Source organism: Mus caroli, chromosome 6 (assembly GCF_900094665.2).
Source record: "Mus caroli chromosome 6, CAROLI_EIJ_v1.1, whole genome shotgun sequence".
NCBI classification, from domain to species: Eukaryota; Metazoa; Chordata; class Mammalia; order Rodentia; family Muridae; genus Mus; species Mus caroli.
The window spans coordinates 18203135-18230131 of record NC_034575.1 but is presented as its reverse complement, the minus strand read 5'-3'; the positions used below and the strand labels follow the sequence as shown (position 1 = coordinate 18230131).

The 26997-nt window shown below is 37.4% G+C and overlaps 1 protein-coding gene across 1 annotated transcript in view; it reads right to left on the bottom strand.

Moving 5' to 3' along the window:
- Positions 1–26997, bottom strand: part of Ptprz1 (protein tyrosine phosphatase receptor type Z1) — a 176752-nt gene that overhangs the window by 70855 nt on the left and 78900 nt on the right. The window contains exons 3-8 of the mRNA XM_021165229.2: positions 25514–25693; positions 22879–23030; positions 19381–19476; positions 18841–18907; positions 10295–10452; positions 10002–10152 (exon numbers count right to left, since the gene is read on the bottom strand). Coding sequence (XP_021020888.1) covers positions 10002–10152; positions 10295–10452; positions 18841–18907; positions 19381–19476; positions 22879–23030; positions 25514–25693 — 804 coding nt within the window. The remainder of the gene's footprint in view (positions 1–10001; positions 10153–10294; positions 10453–18840; positions 18908–19380; positions 19477–22878; positions 23031–25513; positions 25694–26997) is intronic.

Here is a 26997-nt window from a genome sequence, read left to right as displayed (position 1 = left end):
ATTTTTGATCTTAGCCATTCTGACTGGTGTGAGGTGGAATCTCAGGGTTGTTTTGATTTGCATTTCCCTGATGATTAAGGATGTTGAACATTTTTTCAGCTGCTTCTCAGCCATTCGGTATTCCTCACTTGAGAATTCTTTGTTTAGTCTCTGTACTACATTTTTCAATAGGGTTGTTTGGTTTTCTGGAGTCCACCTTCCCCAGTTCTTAATATATATTAAATATTAGCCCCCTATTGGATTTAGCATTGGTAAAGATCTTTTCCCAATCTATTGGTTGCCTTTTTGTCTTCTTGATAGTGTCCTTTTGCCTTACAGAAGCTTTGCAATTTTATGAGGTTCCTAGTTGTAGATTCTTGATCTTACAGCACAAGCCATTGGTGTTCTGTTCAGGAATTTTCCCCCTGTGCCCATATCTTCGAGGCTCTTTCCCACTTTCTCCTCTATAAGTTTCAGTGTCTCTGGTTTTATGTGGAGTTCCTTGATCCACTTAGATTTGAGCTTTGTTCAAGGAGATAAGAATGGATTAATCTTGTCAAGCTTCTCTGGCTTGTCTGTGTCTGTCTGATCTTACCAGTGACAAATAGGAGATGGTTCAGATGTTAACCATCTGGGTCAATATGAAGTGAGACTTTTCAAAGGAAGTTATATTTCTTTGATATTAGGTTTTAGTTATTTCAATACTTTGGGCTTATGCATTCCTCTTTTATTTCTTCATTCGTCTTTCTCGACTATCTGCAGATCATTATCTTCCTAACCACTCAATGTCATGTTTTCTATCTCTTAAAATTCTGAAGCCCTGTTTGTGTTGGCTGATTACTCCTGAGCATGGGACCTGTCCTGGGAGTAGTTACCATGTACAGTGTCACTCAATTGAAGGAAACTGACATTATCTCTCCTAGTAGCTTTCTGTTGGCAATAAATACTTGGCTAGAAGTGAAATTTATGCACATTTCTACTCCTTTGTACTGGGATTTTGACTGGCTTGAGCTTGAGAAGGTCTTGTGTGCACTGACACAGTCTTTGTGGGCTCTTAAGTGCACCTGCTCAGATGTGGCTGGAAGATGCTGTTTCCTTACATCTTCAACTCTCAGAATCTTTCCTCTTCCTTCTCTGTATAGATCTTTGAGCCTCAAGCGGGCAATGTGGCAGAGACATCCTATTGAAAGCTAGGCATTCCAATGTCTCTTGAGCTCTACATTTTGGTCACTTGTAAATTTCTGTGTTAGTTACTGTATACTGCAAAGAAAATCTCCAGTCCAGGTTGAGTCATTCACTGGTCTATGCATATGAGTATGTGTCATTACGAGTTGTGTTATTGCTATATTCACTTAGCCGAATGATGTAAGTAGACTTTTCCCTAGGGCCCATGGCTTATCTAGCTATAGGTTCTTGGTCTTGTTGACAGCATAGGGTATGGATGCGTTCCATCTTGTGGAGTGGGCCTTAAACCCAGTTTTTAAAAAGTGGTTGATTACACCCATAACGTTTGTGCCACTATTACACCAACGGGCATATCTTGCAGGTGTGTCTTTGTTGCAGCTCTCAGGATTCAGAGCTGGGTGAGAATGATGATTACTCTTCTCCTTTGGCGCCTTCAGGCAGTATGAATGTGAGCCAGAAGGATGAATCTTCCAGTTGAGCACCTGCTAGATCTCTCCATATTCTATCACATAAGCACACGGTGTCTTCAGCAATAGGATCTTACTGTTAAATTTTGGAGTGTAATTGATAGTAATGGCAATTGCCCATAAAGCTTAGAAATCCTATCAGATCCTCAACTTAGAATCATGGAACAACTCAAAATGATGAAATTCATTCTTAATTCTTGGGTCTTTTTCTTGGTAGCATACAATGTTTAGTTGGAGTATTATCATTCCCTTATAATATGGTTTCTCAATTTAAACTCATTTAAAATATGTATGTATTTTAGGAGGTTTCTATAGTAATATGCTTCCATAAGGCTTTTTAAAAATAAAAATGCTTCCCTTCCATGGAAAGTTTCCCCTTGGCTTGCGAACTCAATTCTATGTGTTGTGAAACACATATATATTGAGCTTTATTATAACAAGAACATTAAAAATATCCCTTTTATTAATTGATAAGCAATAATTTAGTAATATAAACCCTCAGCTAACCTATTATTTTTATTTTAGATTACATGACTATCCAGTGCATGAGTCTCTGTGTGGAGGGCCTATTAGGCAGTCTTAGCAGTGGGTTCTTGTAACCACTGAATAATTTCTCCAGAATTTGGGTAATTATTTTATTAGAAATATATAAACTCTAATCAGCCAATTATCTGGTCTGAAAATCTAGAATTCCTTTTTGGATCACTATGTATTTAGATACTAAATACATGCTAACACAAATTTAAACAGTAATAGAATTATAATTTACTTGTATAGGTCTCATCAACTTTAATGGAAGCAAATGGTGCCTTTCATTTCATTTACACAAGTTATGCTCAATCTGGATCACAGCTACACATTCTTTAAGCAACAATGCCTGAAACGGGGGACCTGGTTCTTGAAGAACATATAGAGTTCTAGAAACTCTATATGGTGCTTAAGTATCATTCATAGGCAAAGAATCTGACCTACCAGATGAGCTTTATCAGGGACCCATATCTGTTCTAGATTAAAACCAGTTCCAACCCTCCACTCAAGTTGGTTCTGGTTACTACTGGTATGTAGGTGCCGCTGTTGTTCCTGCTCGTTGGAAGCTCATCCCTGTCGTCAATTTCTAAGATGGACATTCAGAAAGCTTCATGTGTCTTCAGTTAGTAAATTCTAAACTTCGTTCATAGAGAAATGGACAATAAAGCAGAACCAATAAACAACTGTTACTTGGACAACAGGGGACTCATCAAAAGCCACATGTATCCACTTAAGGTTGTAGAGTGTCATGTTTAGCTTTCATAAAGGTTGGTGGTTAATTAGTTATTACATTGTGTGGAAGAACATGTACTACATCAAGAAAAAAAAAAGACAAAATTACCAAGCAACATTCTGAGTATCTGAAGACAAAAGGAAAAGGCAGGGAAAGAAAAGATGGCAGAAAAGACATGGAGGAGAAAGACAAGTGAATTTTCGGTCATCACAAATCTCTCTGTTAACCAAGTTGATGTAGAGTGCACAGCTAGGTTTGAATTCCCTTTGGCCTTCCTTGTTCTGGGGTGTGTCCTGAAACACATAAAGCTTGCCAGGAGGGAGGGAGCATATTCTGAGTTGCATTAACTAGGGCTAAAAATGTGGAAAGGTAAGAAAGTGCCGGGTAGGTGTGCCTAGGGGAGTGTCATGCCATCATTTGCTGACTGTGCATGTACACTACGCCATGCTCTTCTCCAGGGATTGAGAACAACATTATCAGCAGCTTAATTTTGTAGTACACGATTGTCTAAGAAGTAAATGATCATTTTTTTCTTTCCTGGCTATAATTAGAGCTAGCGCTATCTAGGTGTGATGCTAACAAACACTATTTACAACTACCGACTTCCCAGAAAGTAGGCTTGCTAATGTAAAATTAATAATGACATTTCCAAGGAAATGGTAGAAAATATCTTGTAGTTCACTGCTTTATGTTACGTGGTTCAGATAGATTATGCTCCAAAGATACTCCCAACATGCTCTCTATCGTGAAAAGCACACTATATTCTACTGCTTTAAAATTTTTATATTACATTTATTACAGTGCTAGCTAACACTTGGAGTACATTCCATAATTCTATAACAAATTATCTTAAATGCTCATCATGAAAATTTTACAGAGTTCTATTTCTTCACCATGATTTCTTGTTTCTTCATGCATGTGACACGTGACAATGACATCAGTCACTGAGTGTGCAGCTCACTCATCTAAGGCGTGGTAATACATTGCAAATTTTAGCTCAGTTTGAGTCTCATGACAGTCTCATTACAGACCAAATGTAATTCTTCTCATTTTATAGATGAAGATATAGTGGTTTATAACATCAATAATTCTATGATTTTCATATAATAAAATACTGGTGCTGAGTTTGGAAGTAAATGCTCTCTGGTGTGTTTTCTCCATGCTCTCAATGAGCCCCTGCTCTTCAATGGGAGAGTGCACTCACTGATAAGTGGATATTAGCCCGGAAACTTAGAATAACCAAGGTACAATTTGCAAAACACATGAAGCTCAAGAAGAAGGAAGACCAAACTGTGGATACTTTGATCCTTCTTAGAATGGGGAACAAAATACCTATGGAAGAAGTTACAAAGTTTGGAGCTGAGATGAAAGGAAGGACCATCCAGAGACTGCCCCATCTAGGGATCCATACTATAATCAGCCACCAAACACAGACACTACTGTATATGCCAGCAAGATTTTGCTGACAGGACCCTGATATAGCTGTCTCTTGTGAGGCTATGCCAGTGCCTGGCAAATACAGAAGTGGATGCTCACAGTCAGCTATTGGATGGAGCACAGGGCCCCCAATGGAGGAGCTAGAGAAAGTAAGTACCCAAGGAGCTGAAGGGGTCTGCAACCCTATAGGTGGAAAAACAATATGAACTAACCAGTACCCCCTGAACTCATGTCTCTAGCTGCATATGTAGCAGAACATGGCCTAATAAGCCATCAGTGAGAGGAGTGGCCCTTGGTCTTGCAAAGATTATATGCCCCAGTACAGGGTGATGCCAGGGTCAGGAAGTGGGAGTAGGTGGGTTGGGGAGTAGGGTGGGAGGAGGGTATAGGGGACTTTTGGGATAGCATTTGAAATGTAAATGAAGAAAATATCTAATAAAAATTGTTAAAAAAATAAAAAAAGAACAAGAAAGCATATAGTACTTGAGGGGCTGGGAATAAATGTGAACTTCTCCTACTCTATACAGGTTTGAATTGTTGTCTGTAGTACTTATTGTTTAGAAGGCAGCCTATACTACAGCCTTCCCAATCAGATGGTTCTACTAAATCCAAGGATTCTTAGAATCTACCATGTTCACTTTATGATGCCTAGATGACGTGCCTTCCTAAGGAATGGCATCCTTACATCAAAGCAGAAAACAGAGCAGTGATGTTCTGATGAAGGGAATTCTCAAAGGCTGCTGTAAGTGTAAAGATGAATATGGTCTTGGCTTTCATCTCAGAGTGCACTTGGAAACAGGGAGTCACATGCTTTGTGCCATGATTTGGTATGTATGCTGAAAATACATGTATCTCCAATGTATTTATTAATAGCAAGGGTCTGACAATTTTTATCATACTTTTTACTTCTGCTGTAACCAAAATGACAATGTTAGATATTTATGAAGGTAAAAAGTGAAAATATACCCTGAATGTTCAAGGGTGAGGAAAATATTTTATAAATTTTCACAAAATAGTGGAATACTATATGACAGCTAAAATACTTTCTTAGAGATTCTTTTAATATCACTATGTAACATACCATTGCAAAATGAAATATGTTTTGAATTGGAGTGAAAAGTCTAAAAGCACATTAAGTTTTCAGTGGTCAATTTTGAATCATAACACTTAAAAAAATTTTAGTGTCTTTTGTGAGCCTACTCAGATTTTCTACTTTAACAACAGCACACACAAAAAGCCTTATTTTTAGATTAAATTTGATAAAAATCAAAACCTGGATTCTACCCTCAATTGTTGACGAATTCAGCTTCAAAAAGAAGGGCGATGGTCTATTCATTACCAAGAGAACTATCATAGGGATATGCTCAGCAAATGAAATAATAATAAATGCTTGCTGAAATGCAAACCACTGTGGTAGAAAAAAAAATTGTCCCCGAACATAAATAAATGCTCCCATTTTAAAGATTCCCAAGTCTCCCTTCTCAGCGGCAGATAGCACGCAGCTCACCTCTTCTTTTACAAGTTCAGCAAATGCAAAATATAATACAATGGGAATCTGTAAGATTACTATATAATTATCTTTACATGCTAAGTATACACTATTGTCAAATCTAATAATCATTGTAACTGCATAGTGACATAGTTCAAGTGAGGGCGTGAACAGATTCTCTGTGTCTTCTTCTCAGTCACCGAGGAAATGACTTCTTAACTTTAGTATGACACAGATACTGTTTTTAAAATTAAAATCTTTTTTTTTGAAACTGTCTTTTATCATGATTCTGGACTGTATGTTATGCATTCTTTTGAAGACTTTGAGCACGTAAAAATTTTCCAAGGAATATTAAATAAAGAAGAACTTGGCTTTGCCTTGTCTGGAAATCTAAATCTACTCAACTCTGCTGTGCGTGCTGCCAATAACACATGTTCCTTGCCACCCCAAAAGCTAAGGAACCAGTGAACCTCAACCTATTCTTTAATTCTCTCTTTTGTTCCTCACTTATCAAGAGAGAAGAAGGCTTCGCCTACAGGACCGTAACTGTCCTTTATTCCATGACAGTGAGCCGTGAAAGGTGAAAATCTACCAAGAAAGCGAGGCAGGTGCATTAGCTCTGAAGCGAGGCAATGAAAAACAGCCTGACTGAAGGTAAAGGACCAGGTTGCTTCAGTAGAAAGGTCCATTTGTAAGGATGGAGAAACAACATGTTGAGTAAGACAGGAAACAGAAGATTCCTCCAATTTTAATGAATAAATCTATTTACAATAACACCCTTTCCTAGTTAGTTCTGCTATTTTAATTATGTTCAAACAAAACGACAAACATGCATCACATATTACTCGTACAGCCATAACAATGCTGCCGCAGAGCTATGGGATAGTGTGACAACATCCACGATCAGCTGACAGGAGTAAGAGCGACGCCCCGTATGTTCCATGTGAGACCTGCCTGCCTTCCGCGGTAACCTCTTCACTGACTTTTTGTAACTCAGAACACCAAGGACCATGGAGACCTCAGGTAGTGTTTCTGTCTGACCTTGTTTTTTAAGGTCATTGATTTTATTACAAAATTATATTCCTTTAAAAGTATTAGGCAAAGTGGAAAGAGCTATGGCAGGCTTTAAAGTCAGAGACACCTGAGGTCAGATGCTGACGTCATCCCTTTCTAGCTGTGTAAATGGGGACAAATCACTCAGTGTCAGCTTCCCAAACTGTAAACCATGAAAAGGTTAGCCAGCATCATGAAGTGGGTGATGTGAGGCTTAAGTATAATATAATTAAATATAAATACACTTTGGTTCAAGGTAAGGGAGTGCCACACAACAGTTGGTAGCTACTATTGCTTTTGGTAAGTTAAGCCTTTAACATAATTATGACTATATTGCCCTATGGCAATTCAGAGCTACATGTGGATTACACACTGAACAGTGTGGAGTATACTTATTAAGCATCAGCAAGCTTTTATTATAAGGAAGATGATTCCTTCATACATACAGTGAATATTCAGTGATTTGGTTTAGCTCAGAAATGCATATAAAGACATAAAACACATAGTTTTGTCATGGGCTTAGAGGGCAGTTGGAGAGCCATGCACCCAGACAATTGCTATAGTCTGGTTGTTACTGGGAAACATATACTTGGCATATTGAACAGAATCCAGATAAGCATTATTTACCTTGATCTTCTGGTTATGATGCCACCAGAGAGTATTCCTGTGCTTGGGACAAATTCACACATAGTGGGGATAAGAGATAGTCTCTGAGTGGAGGGATGTCTTGCTTGACTTTCAGGGAACAAGGAGTGGGCAAAGATGTAAAGACAGCAGGGAGAGGCATGAGGCATAGAGAAAATATCTCCAATGTGACCTGTGAGCATGGGTTTCCCTGCTTCAGAGGCCCTCAAAGAGTTTAGTGGGAAAGGAAAAAAACCTTGCCTAAGGGTAAGCATTAGTATCAGTGAGCATGGAAGACCTTGTTAAGCGACAGACTATGATCTTATTCTTAAAGAAATGAGGTTCCATCCAGAGTTTTGATAAAATGAGATTTAAAGTACAATGGAAAAGAAATTATATTTTAAATTTGTTCTTTTGTCTACTATATTTTAGAAAGGGATGTCGTTTTGGTTCATTTTAGTATTTCTAAGCAATTACGTATTATTCATTATAAAGACTATTAAAGTATTTGCTATGACTATAGAGCTCACTTTTACAAGGAATCAAATTTTACTTTGAATGCTAATGTTACACTAGATATAGTTATTTGACAATATTTGCCATGCTTTTTGTTGGATCACAAACAATTCTAAATAGTATATCAAAACAATAAGAGAATGAACATTAAAGGTTGATTTTAAAAGTTGATTATTTGGGTCCTTTCAGCAAAATCTTGCTAGTGTATGCAATGGTGTCAGCGTTTAGAAGCTGATTATGGGATGGATCCCTGGATACGGCAGTCTCTAAATGGTCCATCCTTTCATCACAGCTACGAACTTTGTCTCTGTAACTCCTTCCCTGGGTGTTTTGTTCCCAATTCTAAGAAGGTGCACAGTGTCCACACTTTGGTCTTCATTCTTCTTGAGTTTCATGCGTTTAGCAAATTGTATCTCATATCTTGGATATCCTAAGTTTTGGGCTAATATCCACTTATCAGTGAATACATATTGTGTGAGTTCTTTTGTGATTGTGTTACTTCACTCAAGATGATGCCCTCCAGGTCAATATAGCTGTCTCTTGTGAGACGATGCCGGGGCCTAGCAAACACAGGAGTGGATGTTCACAGTCAGCTATTGGATGTATCACAGGGCTCCCAATGGAGAAGCTAGAGAAAGTACCCAAGGAGCTAAAGGGATCTGCAACCCTACTGTTGGAACAACATGATGTACTAACCAGAACCCCGGAGCTCTTGTCTCTAGCTGCATATGTATCGAAAGATGGCCTAGTCGGCCATCAATGGAAAGAGAGGCCCATTGGACTTGCAAACTTTATATGCCCCAATATAGGGGAATGCCAGGGCCAAAAGAATGGGAATGGGTGGGTAGGGAAGTGGGGGGCGCTATGGGGGACTTTTGGGATAGCATTGGAAATGTAATTGAGGAAAATATGTAATAAAAATATTAAAAATTAAAAAATAAATAAATAAATAAAAAAGGAAAAAAAGTTGATTATTAAATTAGTATCATTCATATCAAAAATTCAAGTGCAGGGCAGAAATCAAAGAGAATCCGGTTTGGGATTTTTTTCGAGACAGGGTTTCTCTGTGTAGCTCTGGCTGTCCTGGAACTCACTCTGTAGACCAGGCTGGCCTCGAACTCAGAGATCCGCCTGCCTCTGCCTCTCAAGTACTGGGATTAAAGGCGTGCAGCACCACTGCCCAGCTCTAGTTTGGGAAATCTTAATACCACACAATGAAAGCAACTTCAACTATTTCTTCATGGATTATAGTATATTATATAATCCATGACTATAGTATAGTCTTATATAAACAGAAAGTTCAAAGTTAGAGATACCTCCGGTTGTGTCATCTGGTTTTGGAAGGGCTTCTGACTCCTGTGTCAGCCAGAAAAGGCACAGAACACACCCAAGGAACCCAAACACCCACTATCTTTTCTATTGGTTGGATATGACAAAGACAAACTTATTTTCCCCCAAAGAAGGAAACCAAGGAGAGTTTTGTTTAATAATAATAAATTAGTAAAGTAGCTGCTTAAACTGTCAACAAGGTGTGTGTACCATAATCTCACATCAAGGTTCACTTCATGTTTCTATCTCCAGCTCAAAGCCATGATCATATCCACCAGACACGACACCCCAATGCCTGAACATCTCAGCTTCTTACTCCTTTTCCTTCTGTAGCTTTTGGTCCAGTGTATGCTTTAAAGTGAATTTGGATGGCCTAGGTTGCTATGCTACTTATTGTTGTGGGATTTGGAAAACTTGCTTCCATTTACCAGTTCTAGTTTTTTCCTCACCCGTAAAAAATTCATAGAGGAAGAATGGAGTTTTCAAATTCTCATTTGTAGATGTGGGAACCACGATCCAGGGCAGCTAAATTGCTTGCCTAAAGCTAGAAAAGTTAATTTAAACATTTCAAAGTCTTGTGCATTTTCCACCACACCAAAATAACCATCTCTGTCGAGTCTTTGAGGGGCACAGAAAAAAAGAATGGTATTTCAATACATACCTACTTCGTGGATCTCTTCCTTTCCAGTATATGAGGAAAACACCTGCCTGGAAAACTTGTACTGTTGTTCTCGGAAATTGTTTTGTAAGTAATCCATCAACATGACATACCCAGACTGTTGCATTGTGAGAACTTCACAAAATACAGCCAGCTGGAAAGAAGACCAAATCGTTTAACACGTCTGCATCAAAAGCTTCGGTAAATGCTCTAAAATGATACACAGCAGCAAAGCTGCAAAAGAATGCTTTTACAAAAGCTTCAAATTACTTCATTATGTGAACCTCTGAGATTACCTGGCTTTCAGAGATGCTAACTGTATCCTTAAAAACAATCCATTCTACGGTGTCTGTGCAGGGAGGGGATGTCAATGATCCATTGTAAATGTAATACTTGTCAGTATTGTTTGGCAGGAGGTTCTGCAAGACGAATGGATCTAAAGCAGCCTGCTTTCCTATGAAGTAATGATACACAGCTCAGCTGGAATCTCAACACTGGAATTTAGTTATTAAATCTGCTACCACACAAGGACACATACTTATATATTTAGTTAGAATTAAGTTTAAGACTGTTATTCACATATATAGCATATATATAAGCAAATACATAGAACATATTAATTGTATTACATATATCTTTATAGGTTGTTAAATATCTTGCCGTGCAGCATGATGCTTTAAAAGACCATTTCATATAAAAAGATAAAGAAATATATGATTACCTCAATAGACATCAGCTACGTCTTTTGAAAAAAAAATCATTTTAGTTCACAGAATACAAAAACAAAGGTCTAGACTGTTAAAGATTATTTTTGAAAACCAAGAGCAAGCATTGGTTTAAGGGTAAATTACTGAAAGCTTCCCCTAGAAATAAAGAACGAGACAAGGGTGCCCCATACCATCACTTTTGTCTGATACTAAAGCCAAAGGAGAGGGAACAAACATGGGCTGAGTAAGTGGGTCCATGACTTCATCCCATCACCTGCGTTACTTGAGGAGATGCTCTTCAAAATGGGGCAGTAGTGTTGAGAAAAGCTCTCAAGGGTTATAGGAATTGTTATTATCACAATTTGCAAACAGCACATGGCTGTGCATCTGTGGTTCAGGGAATATCACAGAGGAGGAGGCAGAGAGAGATTTTAAGAGCCAGCATACCAGGACTTCGGTTGGGAAACAGTCTCTCCTAGAAATGGCTATAGGAATAAGACTGTAATGATGACCACAGTAACCAGCATGTTAACATGAAAGGACGAACATGTCATGGGGTCTCACCCCTAGACAGAGAGCCACAGATAACCAGTGAGGCCTGGGAGAGGGACTAAATAACCTCACCAAAGGTTTAGCTCCCTCGTTAGTTGTCCAATGAAGAGTGGTCATCCCTGAAAGGCACACACCCACAAACAACAAAAGCACACTCAGCAGGTTGTATTCATATACATTTTTGCATACACATATGTACATGTGCACACATACATATATATGTAAATGTGGGTGACAGTAAACATTAAAGAAAAAGAGGCTATCAACTTGAGAGTGAAGGGGGACACGGAATGGCCTGGGGGGGGGTTATAAAGGAAGGAGAAGGGAAAATGATGTAATTCTATTTCAATTAAATACTACTTTTAAAAAGTGGGCTTTCTAAATAAACAGTGGTCAAAATGGCTACCACTCCCAAAGCAATTGCCAAAAGAACTATGTATTCACTCTGAAAAATATGTTTAAAGGAAGCAGGAGGCGGAGGAAACTCTTGGAAAGTAATTAAGTGATTATTGTCAGGGAAAAGAGGGAAAAAGAAAGCCAGGTGTTTTTAGCCAACATTCCTTGTATTCTTGATCCTTTGTAATTTCAAATTCAATACCAACTGATGCTCCTCTGCTCTTTTATGTACTGTTCTCCTATATTAGGACAATTCCACTCTTTTAACACTTTGCTATGTGGGGAGCACAACAATATACTATTAATGGCAGGTAGGGAAAATTCAGTTGTAATAGAGAACAACCTCAAACATCGTGAAAAAGCATAAATAATAAAATATTACTGTTCTGGGAATAAGCAAGTGTTGTACTCTGAGTAAATACTTGTCTTATTAAGAAATGCTTTAGAGAATAAAAGTAAAGGAAGAATTAAGGGCACAAACAAAATTACACCGATAAGAATTTGTAAGGCAAGGAAATTAAGTAAGCTTATCTGCAGATGAAGAACATTTATTATCTTCATAGACAATGCAGAACCAATTTAAGGTGCTGGAAGTGTCTTCTTTTTCATTTAAGTCTAGTATTACTTTTATCATATACTACATTTGCATGCTTCAAAATAAAATTGAATTAAACATGTATATTGGGAAACATTTTTAAAAGGCCATTCAACTTAATAGATGAATTAATCAAAGTCCCTGTGCACAACAACAATATAAGAAAAATGCCAATTGTATTTCTACACCAGTTTTGAACAAAAATACTGTTTTTCTGTAACATGATTTTTTCCTCTATTCTTTTTCTTTAAGTTTTTTTCACACAATATATTTTGAACATATTTTTCCCTTCCCTTATTCCAACTCCTCCCAGATTCTCTGTCCCTTCTATCTCCACACTCAACTTCATGACCTTTCTCTCTCTTAAAAAAACAGACCCACAAGAACCCAACCCAAATCAAACTACCACCAACAAAACAACAAACAAACAAACAAACAAACAAAACTGGAGGTTATTTTGAATTGGCCAACTACTCTTGAGTGTGGTTCCTGCCCTGGGATGTGGTTGACATACTCAGAGTCACTCCAATGAAGAAAATTGATATTTCCTTTCCCAGAAGCTATCAATAGTAAAATCAGCATGGTTTAAAATAGCAACAAATATGATATATGAATAGAATCTATATTCTAACATAGTGTAGAGATAATGAACAACAACAACAACAACAACAACAACAAAACTCTTTTAAAAGGTAGAAAGGACCACGGCCTGGGTTTGAAAATTAAATATTGTGTTAGGGTCTGATTTTCCCCAAATTGACTTACAAGTTCAGTAAACTTTTATTCAAAAATCTCAGAAGGTTGTGTGGGTATGAGTGCGCATTTGTGTGTGTGTGTGTGTGTGTGTTTGTGTGTGTCTGTGCTTTTGTTTTGCATCCTGTGAGTTTGTGTTTTTGTTGTTGATGATGTCTGTTTGTTTTTTTAACACAGAGTCTCAGTATGTCACTGATTGTCCTGAAACTCACTATGTAGACCAGTGGTAGGACTAACGGCAAGATCCACTCTCTATGCTATCTATCTGAACTGGAATGCTGATTGTAAAGTTTAAATAAAATACAGAGTCTATAAATCAAATAACCTTGGATAATAAAAAGCTAGAGAAATGTCATTATTAGACGGGAAGTCTTGCTGACCATATGTAGTTGTGAAAACCATGAGATTACCACATTTTGCAGATACAGAAAAAGAATAAAGGAGAATAAAGATCCATCCATACATGATGACTTGATTTAGAGCTGAAATAGTAATAGGTAGTATAGAGTTAATGGACTTTCAATAAGCAGAACCATATTAATTATACTTGAGGAAACAAGTGATTTTCAAGTACCCATTAATTCACTCACAATTCATTCATTCATTGGGTGCTAGGGACTGATCATAGTACCACAAGCATGCAAGTTTGCTTTGCCACTGTGCTATACCCTCACCTTTAACTCTGTACTATAGATTACAAATACTAACGAACTGTAGGTGGATTATAGGTCTCAAAGTGTCTTCACTTTTATAAGTGAACATGAGACGTTATCTTTACATAGGTAGCTTGAAATTTCTGCTCTCAGTTACTTGTGAAAGGAGAAATGATACAAACTTTAATAATGCCATGATTAAGATTTAAAACGTAATTATTTACGGGTAAGGATACTGGGGAGTGAAAAAGATGGGCAAATACAAGAGACAGATCTAACTAGCAAGTAAATCACTGACTCTATGGATAAGGACAGAGCAGAAAGAGCTGGATGCCCAAGGTGGTGCTGTGGACAAGCACTGTTGGAAGACCCAAAGTAGAATGCACCCATAATTGTATAGGGATTTTCTAGTCTGCATGCAAGTTCATGTTCAAGAATATACATAACACAAATAAATATAAGAATAGCCTGTATATAATTATAAATGTGTTTATGCATAGTATATTCTCAATACATATAACTTGCTAGACTGCTTGCCTAAAACCTATGATGTCCTAGATCTGATCCCAAGAACCAAATAAAACCAGTGTGGCAGTGTATACTTGTAATCCTTCCTATAAAACAGAGTCAAGAGGATCAGCCCATCCCAAGTAGCACAGTGAGTTTAAAGTCAGCTTGATCTTCATGGGACCTGGTCTCAAAACATAATCATTGTGAAGACAGTGAAGTAAAAAAATGGAAAATGTATTGAGAATATACTATGCATATACATTTATACTATACATATACATTTATATATACTATACATATACATTTATAATTATATACAGGCTATTCTTATATTAATTTGTTATGTATATTCTTGAACATGAACTTGCATGCAGACTAGAAAATCCCTATACAATTATGGGTGCATTCTACTTTGGGTCTTCCAACAGTGCTTGTCCACAGCATCACCTTGGGCATCCAGCTCTTTCTGTTCTGTCCTTATCCATAGAGTCAGTGATTTACTCGCTAGTTAGATCTGCCTCTTGTATTTGCTCATCTTTTTCACTCCCCATCCAACACATGTCTTCTGCCCTATCCGTGAGATTTAGTTCATTAACTGCACAGTAGTTCCCGAAGCCAATTTTCTATATGTGAGGAGGCACCTTATTAGTATAACTGAAGGAGTTTGAAAATCACACCAGTGTGACAGACTTTCTACCACTGGAGATAAAACTTCTAGGAGTGGAGCCTGGCCAAAAGCATTTTTAAATCTTTCCAACAGTGCTTGTCCACAGCACCACCTTGGACATCCAGCTCTTTCTGTTCTGTTCTGTTCTGTCCTTATCTATAGAGTTGGTGATTTACTTGCTAGTTAGATCTGTCTCTTGTATTTGCCAACATGTAGCCAAAGTTAAAACCCAGGAAGTGCTTTCAAGATTTTCAACTTCCTGATCATACTATTCATGGGTATCGTTAATAATTAAGATTAGAACATTTGAGCTAAAAGCTAACTCTTACAAATAGAAACCTATTTGACTGAATTACATTTCTTCAAATTCAGATAAAACCTTATGTTAGTCCATTAGAAAGTTTACATTTTGTTTGGCTTAATGGACTAATAATATCTGTGAAATGTCCAAGATCAAGATGAGATTATCAGAGTTTAGAGCTGAATTAGGACTGGGAAAAGACCATGTGGCTTTAGTCCTACACAAAGAACTTTAGGTAACTGAGGAAAGCTATGAGCAAGATGAATGGTCTTCTCCAGGGATGGGCACACCGATTGGTTGTCCAATGCTAAGTGGTCAGATCTGAAAAGGAGCATAATAAGTAGCATTACATGTGTTGAATAGGTTATATTTAGGAAATAACAATTACTGAGAAAACAGGCCATGGATTTTATGGATTATATGAAGGGAGATTTGCGAGGGAGGAAATGGAAAGAGAAGTGTGATTAAATTTTAATTTCAAAAATGAAAAAAGATAATTTATCAGAGTTCAGATCTCAATTCCAGTTCTCAGGAACTGATTAGAATTTTCCTGTTAATCTGGAGGTTTTCTCCAATTTCTGTCCTGCTTTTAAGGCTTGATGGTTTGCTGATTAAATACTCTACAAAAGATAAAATTTATTTTACGTTTCTCTTATGAAAATGTGATTGTGGAGTATACTAATTAAAGAAGGAGTCAGAAATTGATGTTCTGGTACCCGGGAGAAGATGGATTGATGCCAGAAGATCTCGAAGCAGGGTAGAGAGAACAAAGGTTTGAGACTTCTGTGAAGGCGTGGAACACAGAATTTCCTTGGAATATGGACAAATATTAAAGGTAAAGAAGGTTAGAATAAAAAGAAGAAAGAAAATGTTTATTTCTTTCTCCTTTACAGAGAAGCACTCTTCCTTTTCTTTTTTTGGCCACAGAGTGACCGCTAGAGGGGGACATTCTGATGTATGAACACCAACTGATTGTCATTGAAGGATGGCCCTTTTTCTGGCTACTGTGTTATTACCAACTGTGTGGTGTTCACTGGATGATGGACAATGAGTGCTGGCTAGTGTGTTATGCTCATTCTGTCATAGGCACTGAGATGGTCACTGTGTGATGACCATTGTATGATGCTCGGAAGCAAGTATATTTTCTTACTGAGGGGTTAAAACTTTATGGTATTTGTTACACCTCGTATTTGTATGCTTGTCCCAAAATTCTGTCCTAGATATTGCATAGAATTTTCAATTATGGTTCTTTTTTTTTTCAGTCATGCCACCATCTATTGAGAAAATGCACTATGGTGACATTTTGTGACTTGGAAAGTAATCATGAATTTCATCTGAGTAAGTGCATGAGAGATATACACAACAACACTCCACTAGTCCTCCACTAGTCCAACAGCACTCCACTAGTCCTCCGGCATTCATCTCAACCCCAATTCCTCAAACATGATGATCAACCAACTTGCTAGATCCTTCTGTGTGGAGGTTGACAATGAAAGAAAAAAAATACAACGAGGGAGAGAGACAGATAACCGAGGGCCACAATACAGCAAAGCACTAAGGGAAAGCTGCTGAGAATTTAAAACCAACCAGTACTTATAACAATGGCGTGCACGGAGCCACCTCAGAAGTTCTTGTAAAGAGGTTTTAATATACAGATTCCTGGGCCTAGTCTGCAATTGCGCAAGCAGAAAAAAATTTTCTGATGAGACCTTCCATTTGAGAATCACTGATCATATTACCTGGAGGTATCTCTTCTTTGCAGTTGGAAAGATTTCACTAATACTTTTCTGTGTGTCCTACTTGAAGAATACTAACATTTTATCTTTGTATCACTGCAAAGTCCCCACCGATTTCTCAGTCTACAAACACAACAATGTCCAGCAGCACAGAAGAGCTATGATGAAAGGAGGATCAGGAAGAACAGGTTCTCAACAAGAAATGGGGTTTCTCTTTTCGAGAGAAATGCAGATGAGCAATCAGCCCGCGATATAGTAAGAAGATGTTATATTCTGCATGATGTTTATAGTATTGAGTTGTTTACAACTCTCCTTACATGGAGAACATGGGTCAGGATTAAGAAGTCTGGGTGCACTTCTAGAGTCTCTTTGTCTAAGGGTAAGAACTACTTTCAATCTAAAGATTCCCTATAATAATAGCTTAGCAGCCCCAAATAGAATCCCATAGTATACTGTACTCTAGGGGATGGTCTTGACTTCAAAAGAAAATAGAGTAGATTCTATAACCTCACAAGTTTATAGTTTGATCTCTTGTCCCGTGAGCTGATGTAAAACACAGAAATAGTCTATGTTTAGATTTTATATACCTTGAAGGAAGTGTGGAAATCCAACCTGGTTCCTTTCTTTCCATTGACTAGAATCCACTTTCTGACTTATTGAGAGAAAATTAAGTGAGGCTCACGGTATACAATGTTTAATTTTGCTTTCTAGGCGGACTAAGCAGGGAGTCACCTGGACCTTGCTTTTGATTACAGGAGAAGGGTTGGAGCAGGCTTCTCCCCTGCAGGATTCCACATATTCCTGATGTCTGAAAATGTCAGTCAATTCTGACCAGCAAATGTAAGAAGATGAAACACTCCTAAACTGGACTTTTGCCTCTAAGAAAGGGTCTACGTGAGTCTTGTTTCTGGCTCTGGATGTGGTGGCTTTCTAGAAAGTAGTAACTTTCATTTCACTGATGACCAGGGGAGGGAGAATGAATGCTGTTTGTGTGGGTTGTTACTAAATGTAAAATAGCAACCACAGGTTTTGAGCCTGTCACCAGTGTTGCCAACAGTATTTGCTGTGACAGATGACAAGGTCCACTTAGGTGCCCACCAGGCAGAATAATAAATATAAAGCGCACTCCATCCTGTTCAAAGTTAGCATCTTTCTTCTTGCAAATATCTTACCTCTTTGAAATACTCATCTCCCAAGAAAACCACCAAGGTATAGGTGTGCACTTGAGTAAAATTCTCCTTTCACTTCATAATTTAGTATTTGTAAAAATTAATTGGTCATATAGAGTCTTTAAGGTGATGTACAACGCAGACTCCGAACAGAAGAATGTTTTAAAAGGATACTACAATTAGATTATTTTTTTAAGAATGAATTTAGAAAATAGCAGACTTCTTTTTACATTGATAGCCTATACTTTAAACTTTTTTTTTTTTTAGATTTATTTATTTTATTTTATGTGAGTACACTGTAGCTGTCTTCAGACACTCCAGAAGAGGGCATCAGATCTTGTTACGAATGGTTGTGAGCCACCATGTGGTTGCTGGGATTTGAACTCCTGACCTTCAGAAGAGCAGTCGGTGATCTTAACCACTGAGCCATCTCACCAGCCCTACTTTAAACTTTTAATTAGCCCATTAATAATTTATTTATTTGAGACAGTACCCCTTGCTGGCTGCTCTGTAACTTGACATGTGGACTAAGGCTGTCTTGAACTCACAGAGATCTACCTGCCTTTGATTCCCAATTGCTAAGATTAAAGGCATGTTCCGAATTGCCCAAGTTTTCATAATTGTTATGGCACAAAATTCTCTTATAAATTGTTATTTACATAGTGAGAAATATACAGAGTGGTCAAGCATGTGAAGTGAGATATGTTCATCTTCAAAAACACCATCCTCTCCATCTTTTACAAATGATTTTTGTTACACTGCAGATACTCATAGTTATTCATCTTGTAATCTTAACAGCTTACCAAAACGACTAACACTCTCAGTTCCATCAATAATGGCTTTGTAATCCAAATTTTCTTCAACTCCAACCTGTTAGAGAAGAATGGCATTAAGAAAACAGGATCCAAAAATTGACTAACTGCTTAACAATAAATTCCAAATGAGTATAAAGAACCGTATGTCCCAGGTGTGGCTTTTGTTTTTCAACAGCAAGGTAAAAACAAAATAAATAAAAATTAGGTAGCTTTACATTTTATATTGTGAAAAGAAAAATGGGAAATGCCATGACTTACAGTTACTACTCATGAATTAAGACACATGGATAGACAGGCAAATCTGTGTCCTTACAACTGTCCATTCCAGCTAGAAGAAACCTCTTCAGTTATAAATATGAATCCTTTTAAAAACATACCAGTCGAGGGAAACCCTTCTTGGAAATGACCACCAGTGATCATTATGGTTGTGACCTCTTTAGCTTGTAAAAGTATTCATATTAACATTTATAACTGACAGTAGCTATGATTTAAGACTGGATTTGCTATAAACCTATGTACAATAATTACCTCAAATAAAATGGATAAAGCCCTTAATCTTCCTTTTCCTTTAACTGCTTCCTCAAAACTGGAAAATCTGTCCGCATCAAAGCAGTAGACTTGCATCTGTGAATGTAATGATGGTAGATTTACTAGAAGCACTTCACAAAAGCCAATGAGGAGATGTAACAGAGAAGCCAAATAACTTAGTAAATTCTACTGAAAAATCTACAGACTATACACAGATATATATTCTCTGTGTTTTCCAAACAATTTCACAATTACAGATATACTTAAGCAAGTTTGCTATCATTTGTATCCTTGGGCATAGAAGGAAATACAGAATTTTCTCTAAAACAGCAGGTACTACAAGGGGAATAGCAATAGCCATCATAATAACAATTCATTAAGTAATCATTGAATGTAAAACATTTGACAAAAGCTCTTATAACTATTTTGCTTGAATTGTACAGACCTGGAGCTCACTGTTTCTTGACTGAACACTCCTTTCTTGATGGAGCATTGTTACAATTTGGGGTATTAAAATGGTGTACTTACTGTTCTTCCACTGAAATTCTAAAGAACTCTGCTTCTATCTAAAAATACCAAGTGTTTTAAGTTTCCTGTTGTAGGTTCTACTGTGAATCTAACCCTTGTGAATGTCTATTCTGCTCTAGATGCTCAGCCATGACAGGTTCTATTCCAACTTTTAATGTGTTCATTGCCCATGGACTGGAATGCAGGTGATGGCAGTGTATAAGGGTAGAATCAGGCAAGAGTAGAAACCCTCTGAGAACACCCAAGGATTGGTAACGGAAAGGCACCATATTCAGCAGGATGGCTGTGGCTGTGACTGTGATGTACCATCAATGCCTTCTCAGAGTGGATATCTCAGCTGACCTCTGAAAGACAAATAGCTTTGAGCAACTGAAGTCAGAAATGATGGTGGTTGGTCTCCTTGTTCTCTGGAGACCCTGAAAGGTTGTACGAAAAGAAAGTATAAGCTGAAAGTAATTTTCTGTGCTAGCAGTGGATCATTGTAAAGGAATGGGCAGTGGTCACACCAAGGAGACGTGGGAAATCACCAATGCCTTTTAGAAAGCAACCATAAGGATGGGTCAGGGATAGGAGTGCGGACAGACTGAAGGAGGTTAAGATTCAAGAGCACCTAATATATGACCATTTAATAAGCTATGAGGAAATAGTGGTGGTTTGAGTTTGGTCTAAAACACACATAATTTTTAAAAATAATTCATAAGAGTTTTTATGGGATATGGGAGACAAAGGAGTAAAGAAATGGAGAAAGACAGAAGGGAAGAAAGAATGGAGAGAGAAGGGGGGAAGGGAGGAAGGAGGAATGGGTAGGTTCTAGGACGCTTCTTTGAGGTCCTATTTGCACAACTGCATGGAAAATACTTCTAATACTTTATTTATTTTTATATTTTATGTGTATGAGTGTTTTGTCTGCATGTTTGTCAGTGCACCATGGGAATGCCTGGTGCCTGAGAAGGCCAGAAAAGGGCATCTGATCCCCTGGAACTGGAGCTACAGATGATTCTGAGCCTCCGGGTGCTGGGAACTGAACCTCAGTCCTCTGCAAGAACCACAAATGCTCGTAACCCTAAGCCAACTCTTCAGACTTGGCTTATTTTTATTTTTAATTAAGTACTTATGTGTATGACTTGGTGGAAGTGTGCGCAGGTGAGTGCAGTTGGTGTTAGAGACCTTTAGGGGAGTTGGATCCTCTGGAGATGGAGTTACTGGCATTTGTGGGTCATTTCATTGGTGCTGGGAACTGAACTGGGTCCTCTGCAAGAGCAGTACAGAATTCTCAATCTCTGAGCTATATCTCAAACCTGGAACACATCTTTATAAAGCAATAGAGTAAAGAAGAAACAAACAAGCAGACAAGCCAACAAACAACCCTTCCAAAAAGAGTCTCTTGAAGAAAATATTTATTTGGAATTTAATGCATACAGTCTTTTATATTTATTTTGATTGCTCAAGGCTTTTTTGTGGATAGCTTTTTTTTTAAGTCATTTAAAAAGTAGGCAATATTGCATGAAAGCTTAAACCTTAGATGTGAGATGTTATATACTTAAATAGTTCGTTTTTATTTCTTTGACAACATTTAATAAATATGATTTTATTCCTGGATAGTTAATATGTAATCCTTCCTGGTTATAATCCATAAATGTAATTATCTACATGTTTAAATGGCCTTTTGATTCTTTCACAGAATTCACCCTGATATGTTTTGATTTTTAATATTAGCAACTACTTTGAATTATAGAAGTAATACAGTTTCATTGTATATACTTGAGGATTTTTAAAATAGAAAATAAGAGGCATTTATAATGCTGTCAGCACAAGAGAGCTGCTGTTCACCTTTCCATGGTTTCTCTGAATGACTTTTAAAGAGTATTAAAACTATTCCCTTCTTTAACTTCATATAATACGTCTGTTTCATAGGACAGGAGTGGAAGCAAATCAAGTAATTTGTACAACATCATATCGCTTAACCCAATCTCTGTGTAATTAGTTTTCATGATTTACAAAGCTGTAAAAATAATGCTGATCAGGCTATTTTTATATTATTATTTTAATGCATTAATAGGATAAAACAGTTTGTGTTGGTAAGGGTGTGTGTGTGTGTGTGTAATGTGTTTGTGTGTTTGTGTGTGTGTGTGTGTGTGTAATGGCATGCCATGGTGTGGGTATAGAGGTGAGAGAACAAGCTTGGCTATTGGGTCTTGCCTTCCACATGTTTGAAGCTGGGTCTTTTTGTTGCTACTCCAAGGAACCTGGTCCAAGGACTTCTGGGAGTCTCCTATCTCCTCCTCCCATGTTGCTACATTGGAATCACTAGCTGAGTCATCTACCCAGCCACAACATGAAACTTTTTTTGTGTAAATACATCATTCTAAACATGATTTTTATGAGGTCTAATATTCCATCATAATGTATTTAGTCATACTCTTTGTTTCAATATTTAATATGGTAAATAAATCTTTACACATAAAATTTGAGACATAGTTATAATTATCGTTGTTATGCTCTAAATAATAAAGTATAGAAAATAAACAAAGTTTTTAATACAAACCAAACTACTTCCCAGAAAGTTCAGCATTTCAGAGAAACGTAGGAAAATGTTTATCTATATACATCATTTATCATACTTATAACATTTTTCTACTTTTAAACATAAGATTTTCTTGTTTTAATTAGAGGACTTGACTGAAAGCATTCTGCTCTACATTGATGACATCACCCCTTTTATTATTTTATTGATTCAACTCCTCGTGTGCATTTATTGGTAAGTTGCAACCTGGGTATCCAGAAGTAGAAAAGTAAAGATGGTTCTTACGCTCATTGAGTTTACAGTCTTGGGAGGAAAACATGTATTGATCAAGTCATCAAGACACAACTGTATGTTCTAAATTCTCACCTCCACAGCCAGTCAAAGTTCGTCTTAGAGAAACTCTCAAAGAAGCGAGGATGAGCCTGAAGCAGCAGCTGCTGCCTTACCTCCAGTGGGAACTTCTGTCCTTCTAAACTATGTTCCGATCCTTCAGATGACACATTGCATTTTCCCCAATGGAAAGTTATCTTGCTTGCCTTGAAGACCTTTGCTGAAAGTCCTCCACTGAGATAGTAGTCATTGGTGAGATTTATTTCCACTAAAGCAAAAATAAATCCAAAATGTTACACCTAAGTTTCTGAAAACCAAAATTAGGAATTTAACTGAATCTCCTACTTAAGATAAAACTCACTTGACAGATTTAAGAGTTTTAAGGTCGTTTGCATTTTAAGTTTGCCCTCATATTAACACACTTAATGCATCTTATTGCCACAAATCAAGGACCCTGCAGATATGACCACAGTTTGACTCTCACCACAGGACAGCCGCCCACTTAATCTAATTGGTCAACTGAGATTGCCATTCTTCCAAGGCTCTCTGGCTCCAAGGTGCTTGATGATAATAATAGAACATAGTAAAGGGAGTCAGAAGAGATGGCCAGGAGCAAAGCCTTTCCCTGGGAGAGCTCTCAGCTTTCACTGACAGCTTGTTCCTGACCCCCACCCTCACCTCACCCTTTTTGCTCGATCTAATCCCTACACTCTGTCCAGATGTCATCTGGCTCCACAAACTGTCTTAAGCAAGCAGTTGGCAAGCCCCATCATATGAGAGGATTTTGCCATTTCATATTTGAACCTGGAGTGTCCACCATTAGAACCGGAAACTTCCCCAAGTCCCCCAGAAGATTTTATTAATTGTATTTTTACAAGTAATCTAAAGGTTAATGATTCTTTTGAGAGTCTAGTACAAAGATGATGATGTCTCTCAGTCAGGTTTAAGTAGTCCTTGTTCTGCTAACGAGAAATCATATTTGACATAGGCAGTAGTGATTAAATCCCATACTTTGCTACCCAGCTAGTGATATAAGTTTCCACTGGTTATGATAATAAGAATGTCTAGCACAGTGTCGATAATGCAAACAATGGCACATGTAGCTTATGAAGCACCTGGCAGGGTGTCAATTGCTTATATCTCTTAGCTACTTGATTCTCATATAACCTTAGGGAGCAAAAACCACTGTAACCTCTGCTACAGATAACAGACCAGGCAAGTGGCCTCTTCCAAGGTTTACATTGTCATTTGAATGACCACTGATAAAACCAAACAGACTGATTGTAAGGAACAAGCATTTAACCATTACACCTTAAAAGAAACAAAGCAGAGATCACATGTTAAAACCACTGCTTTTAACATTCACAAAATTGTATTAAATTGTCAAGATTTGGAACAATTTACCTTTATTATTTGAATTATAGTATAACCAAATTCCAGCAAATTTAATGCCGAAATTTTCTTAGGAATTCATTCAAATAATATTAAATGTTTATCAGTTAGGCACTGATAGAGAAAAATTCTTGCTCTAAAGAATGGGAAATCAAATTATTACATTTATTAATTATATTGTCTTAATATGAAATACAGAAGAATTTATTCATTATAAAACCACACTAGCTGGGTGTGGTGGCGCACGCCTTTAATTCGAGCACTTGGGAGGCAGAGGCAGGCAGATTTCTGAGTTCGAGGCTAACCTGGTCTACAAAGTGAGTTCCAGGATAGCCAGAGCTATACAGAGAAACCCTGTCTTGAAAAACCAACCAACCAACCAACCAACCAACCAACCAACCAACCAAACAAACAAACAAACAAAACACAAAATAAAAAAAAACCCACTAATAGATCTGCTATCATAATTTTAATTTTTCTAATTTTTGCAAAGATGTACACTTGTATTTATACAATATCCTGAAAAACTGTTCCATGTCAAAGCAAAATAGCAAAGCAAAATGTCAAATATTGAAAATTATTGTATCTATGTATAGTTTACCAGACCTTTCTTGAATTTTTAAGGAATTATATTTTACATGTTTTGAAAAAAGAGATAATCTCACAAAAGATGCTTATAGAAGTAGATACTTAAGGGTCAATAGACTATAACTTTACATTTTCCAAATAAAAGGACCATTACTTGGTTTTCTTCAATTTAGTTATAATTGATTATTTTGTCATAGTCAAATATGGATCATAGCATGAAGCTTAGGATCCAAGATCAAACTCAGATGCCCAAGCTATGGAAATCCTGACCAAGTGTCTGACTATGTACCGAGTGAAAAACTTCACTAGCTATAATTTACTACCTTTGTTTGTTTGTTTGTGTTTGTTTTTGTTTTTGCTTTTGCTTTTGTTTTTGTTTTCGAGACAGGGTTTCTCTGTGTAGTCCTGGCTGTCCTGGAACTCACTCTGTAGACCAGGCTGTCCTCGAACTCAGAACTCTGTCTGCCTCTGCCTCCCGAGTCCTGGGATTAAAGGTGTGCGCCACCACGCCCGGCTTATTACCTTTTTTTTACATCACCAAATTGCAAGACCACTTTCATTACACAAGAAGAAAATACTGCATGATGATATTATTTGTTAATTTCTTTTGTACCAGTTTTTAAAATGTTGCCTAAGTGCTGGCTCTGTTACATTTGCCCTATTACCATCAGCCTCTGTTCAGTTCCTAGCATATTATTGAAAGGAAATGCATCTTATCTAAAAATATTTTCATTATGAAAATCCTGTCTAAGGCAAAGACAAGGATGTTACCTGTTTTCCCAGTGTTGTGAATGAACGTGTTTTCCAAGGACGCTTTTTCCCAACCCTGAAATTTCAGTTTCTTAAGATTCACATTCACTTGTGTAAGATCTTCATCAATATTGATAGGAGACTGCTTCGGGCTATTACACATTGGATATTTCTTTCCCCAATTTTTTTGATTTAGTGCTCCTAGGGAAAAGAAAAAAGAAGGAAATTAGTTTCTAGAATTACCATGGAAAAACTAAAAATTTTAACATTATCAAATAGTATATTACAATACAATAGATTAGAATGGTAGAAAATGGCTAATTTTTAAAATAATTATGGCTTGATTAGAGGCTGGATTTTAAATGCCTCATCATATCTCACATTACAAGGAGAGTATGATGTAGACTGGGCTTGAGCAAAAAATGGGTTCACTTAGAGTGTCCCTAAAATCCGAAATATTGTAAACCATAGGCCCACCCATACCCCTGCCAAATTCAGGGTTCATCAATAGCTTGTTTTCTTTGACACCTTTTCCAAATCTTTAGAAAGCCATGGTGTATGTAAGGTAGGCAATAATACTCAGCTGCAAACTGAAAGTTCAGGCACCAGAAGGTGATGCTGAAATCTTTACCAAATCACATGAAGTAGCCATTTCCAGACCCTCTGTTACTGCTGCCACCAAATGACTTGGCTTGATTTCCATCTGTTCAAGTCATATTTATGAAAAAATAATCATCAGAAATATTTTTACTGTATGGTCAGACAACCAGGTCTTATTCTATCAAGACTTCTGTGTGCAGTGAGAGATTTACCATCTCTTCTACAAAATGAACAGCCCTCTGAACCAATAAGTAGCCTTCACTGCCCTTTCTTCACTCCCACCTGGAGACAGTCATCACCTCCCACTTTCATTGTATCAAAGCTAAGAGCGGACATTTTTTTTAAAATTTAAAGTTTCATTCAAATATTTTGAAATATTTATTGTAAGTCCAAGACTTAAACTTTTCTCAGCTTTTCTACAGTCACCACAAGGAAAGGACAATGGCAGCGTAGCTTCAGTAGATAAAATTTTTCACAGCTTTTCTTTCTCAAAATGAGTATGGGTGAAGCTGAGTTTATATTACTCAAATCTGGGGGAATCTCAAGTAAACATTTCTGGTGTAACCCCAGCCTACACCACCCTCCCCTGGCAGTGGGAAAGATGATGGGGGCTTACTTCAATGTAAACCGGATTGAAAGACCACCTCTTAATCGTGTGTCGAAGCTAATTTGCAAAACATCCCAGGAAAAAAAGGATCATTAGTCACACCATGATGCTGCCCCTGAAGTCTTGGAGAAAGCAGATAACACCTCACAGTGAGGAAACATCCTCTAAATGCTGGCCATACTCCTCTAGAGGAGTTGGGCACACTGTGTTTTGGATATGCGCAATGGTGCTCATTTTAGCTTCTAGGAACAGTTTTATTGATTTCAGTAGTGATATGTTGATTTCACTTCGAAGACAC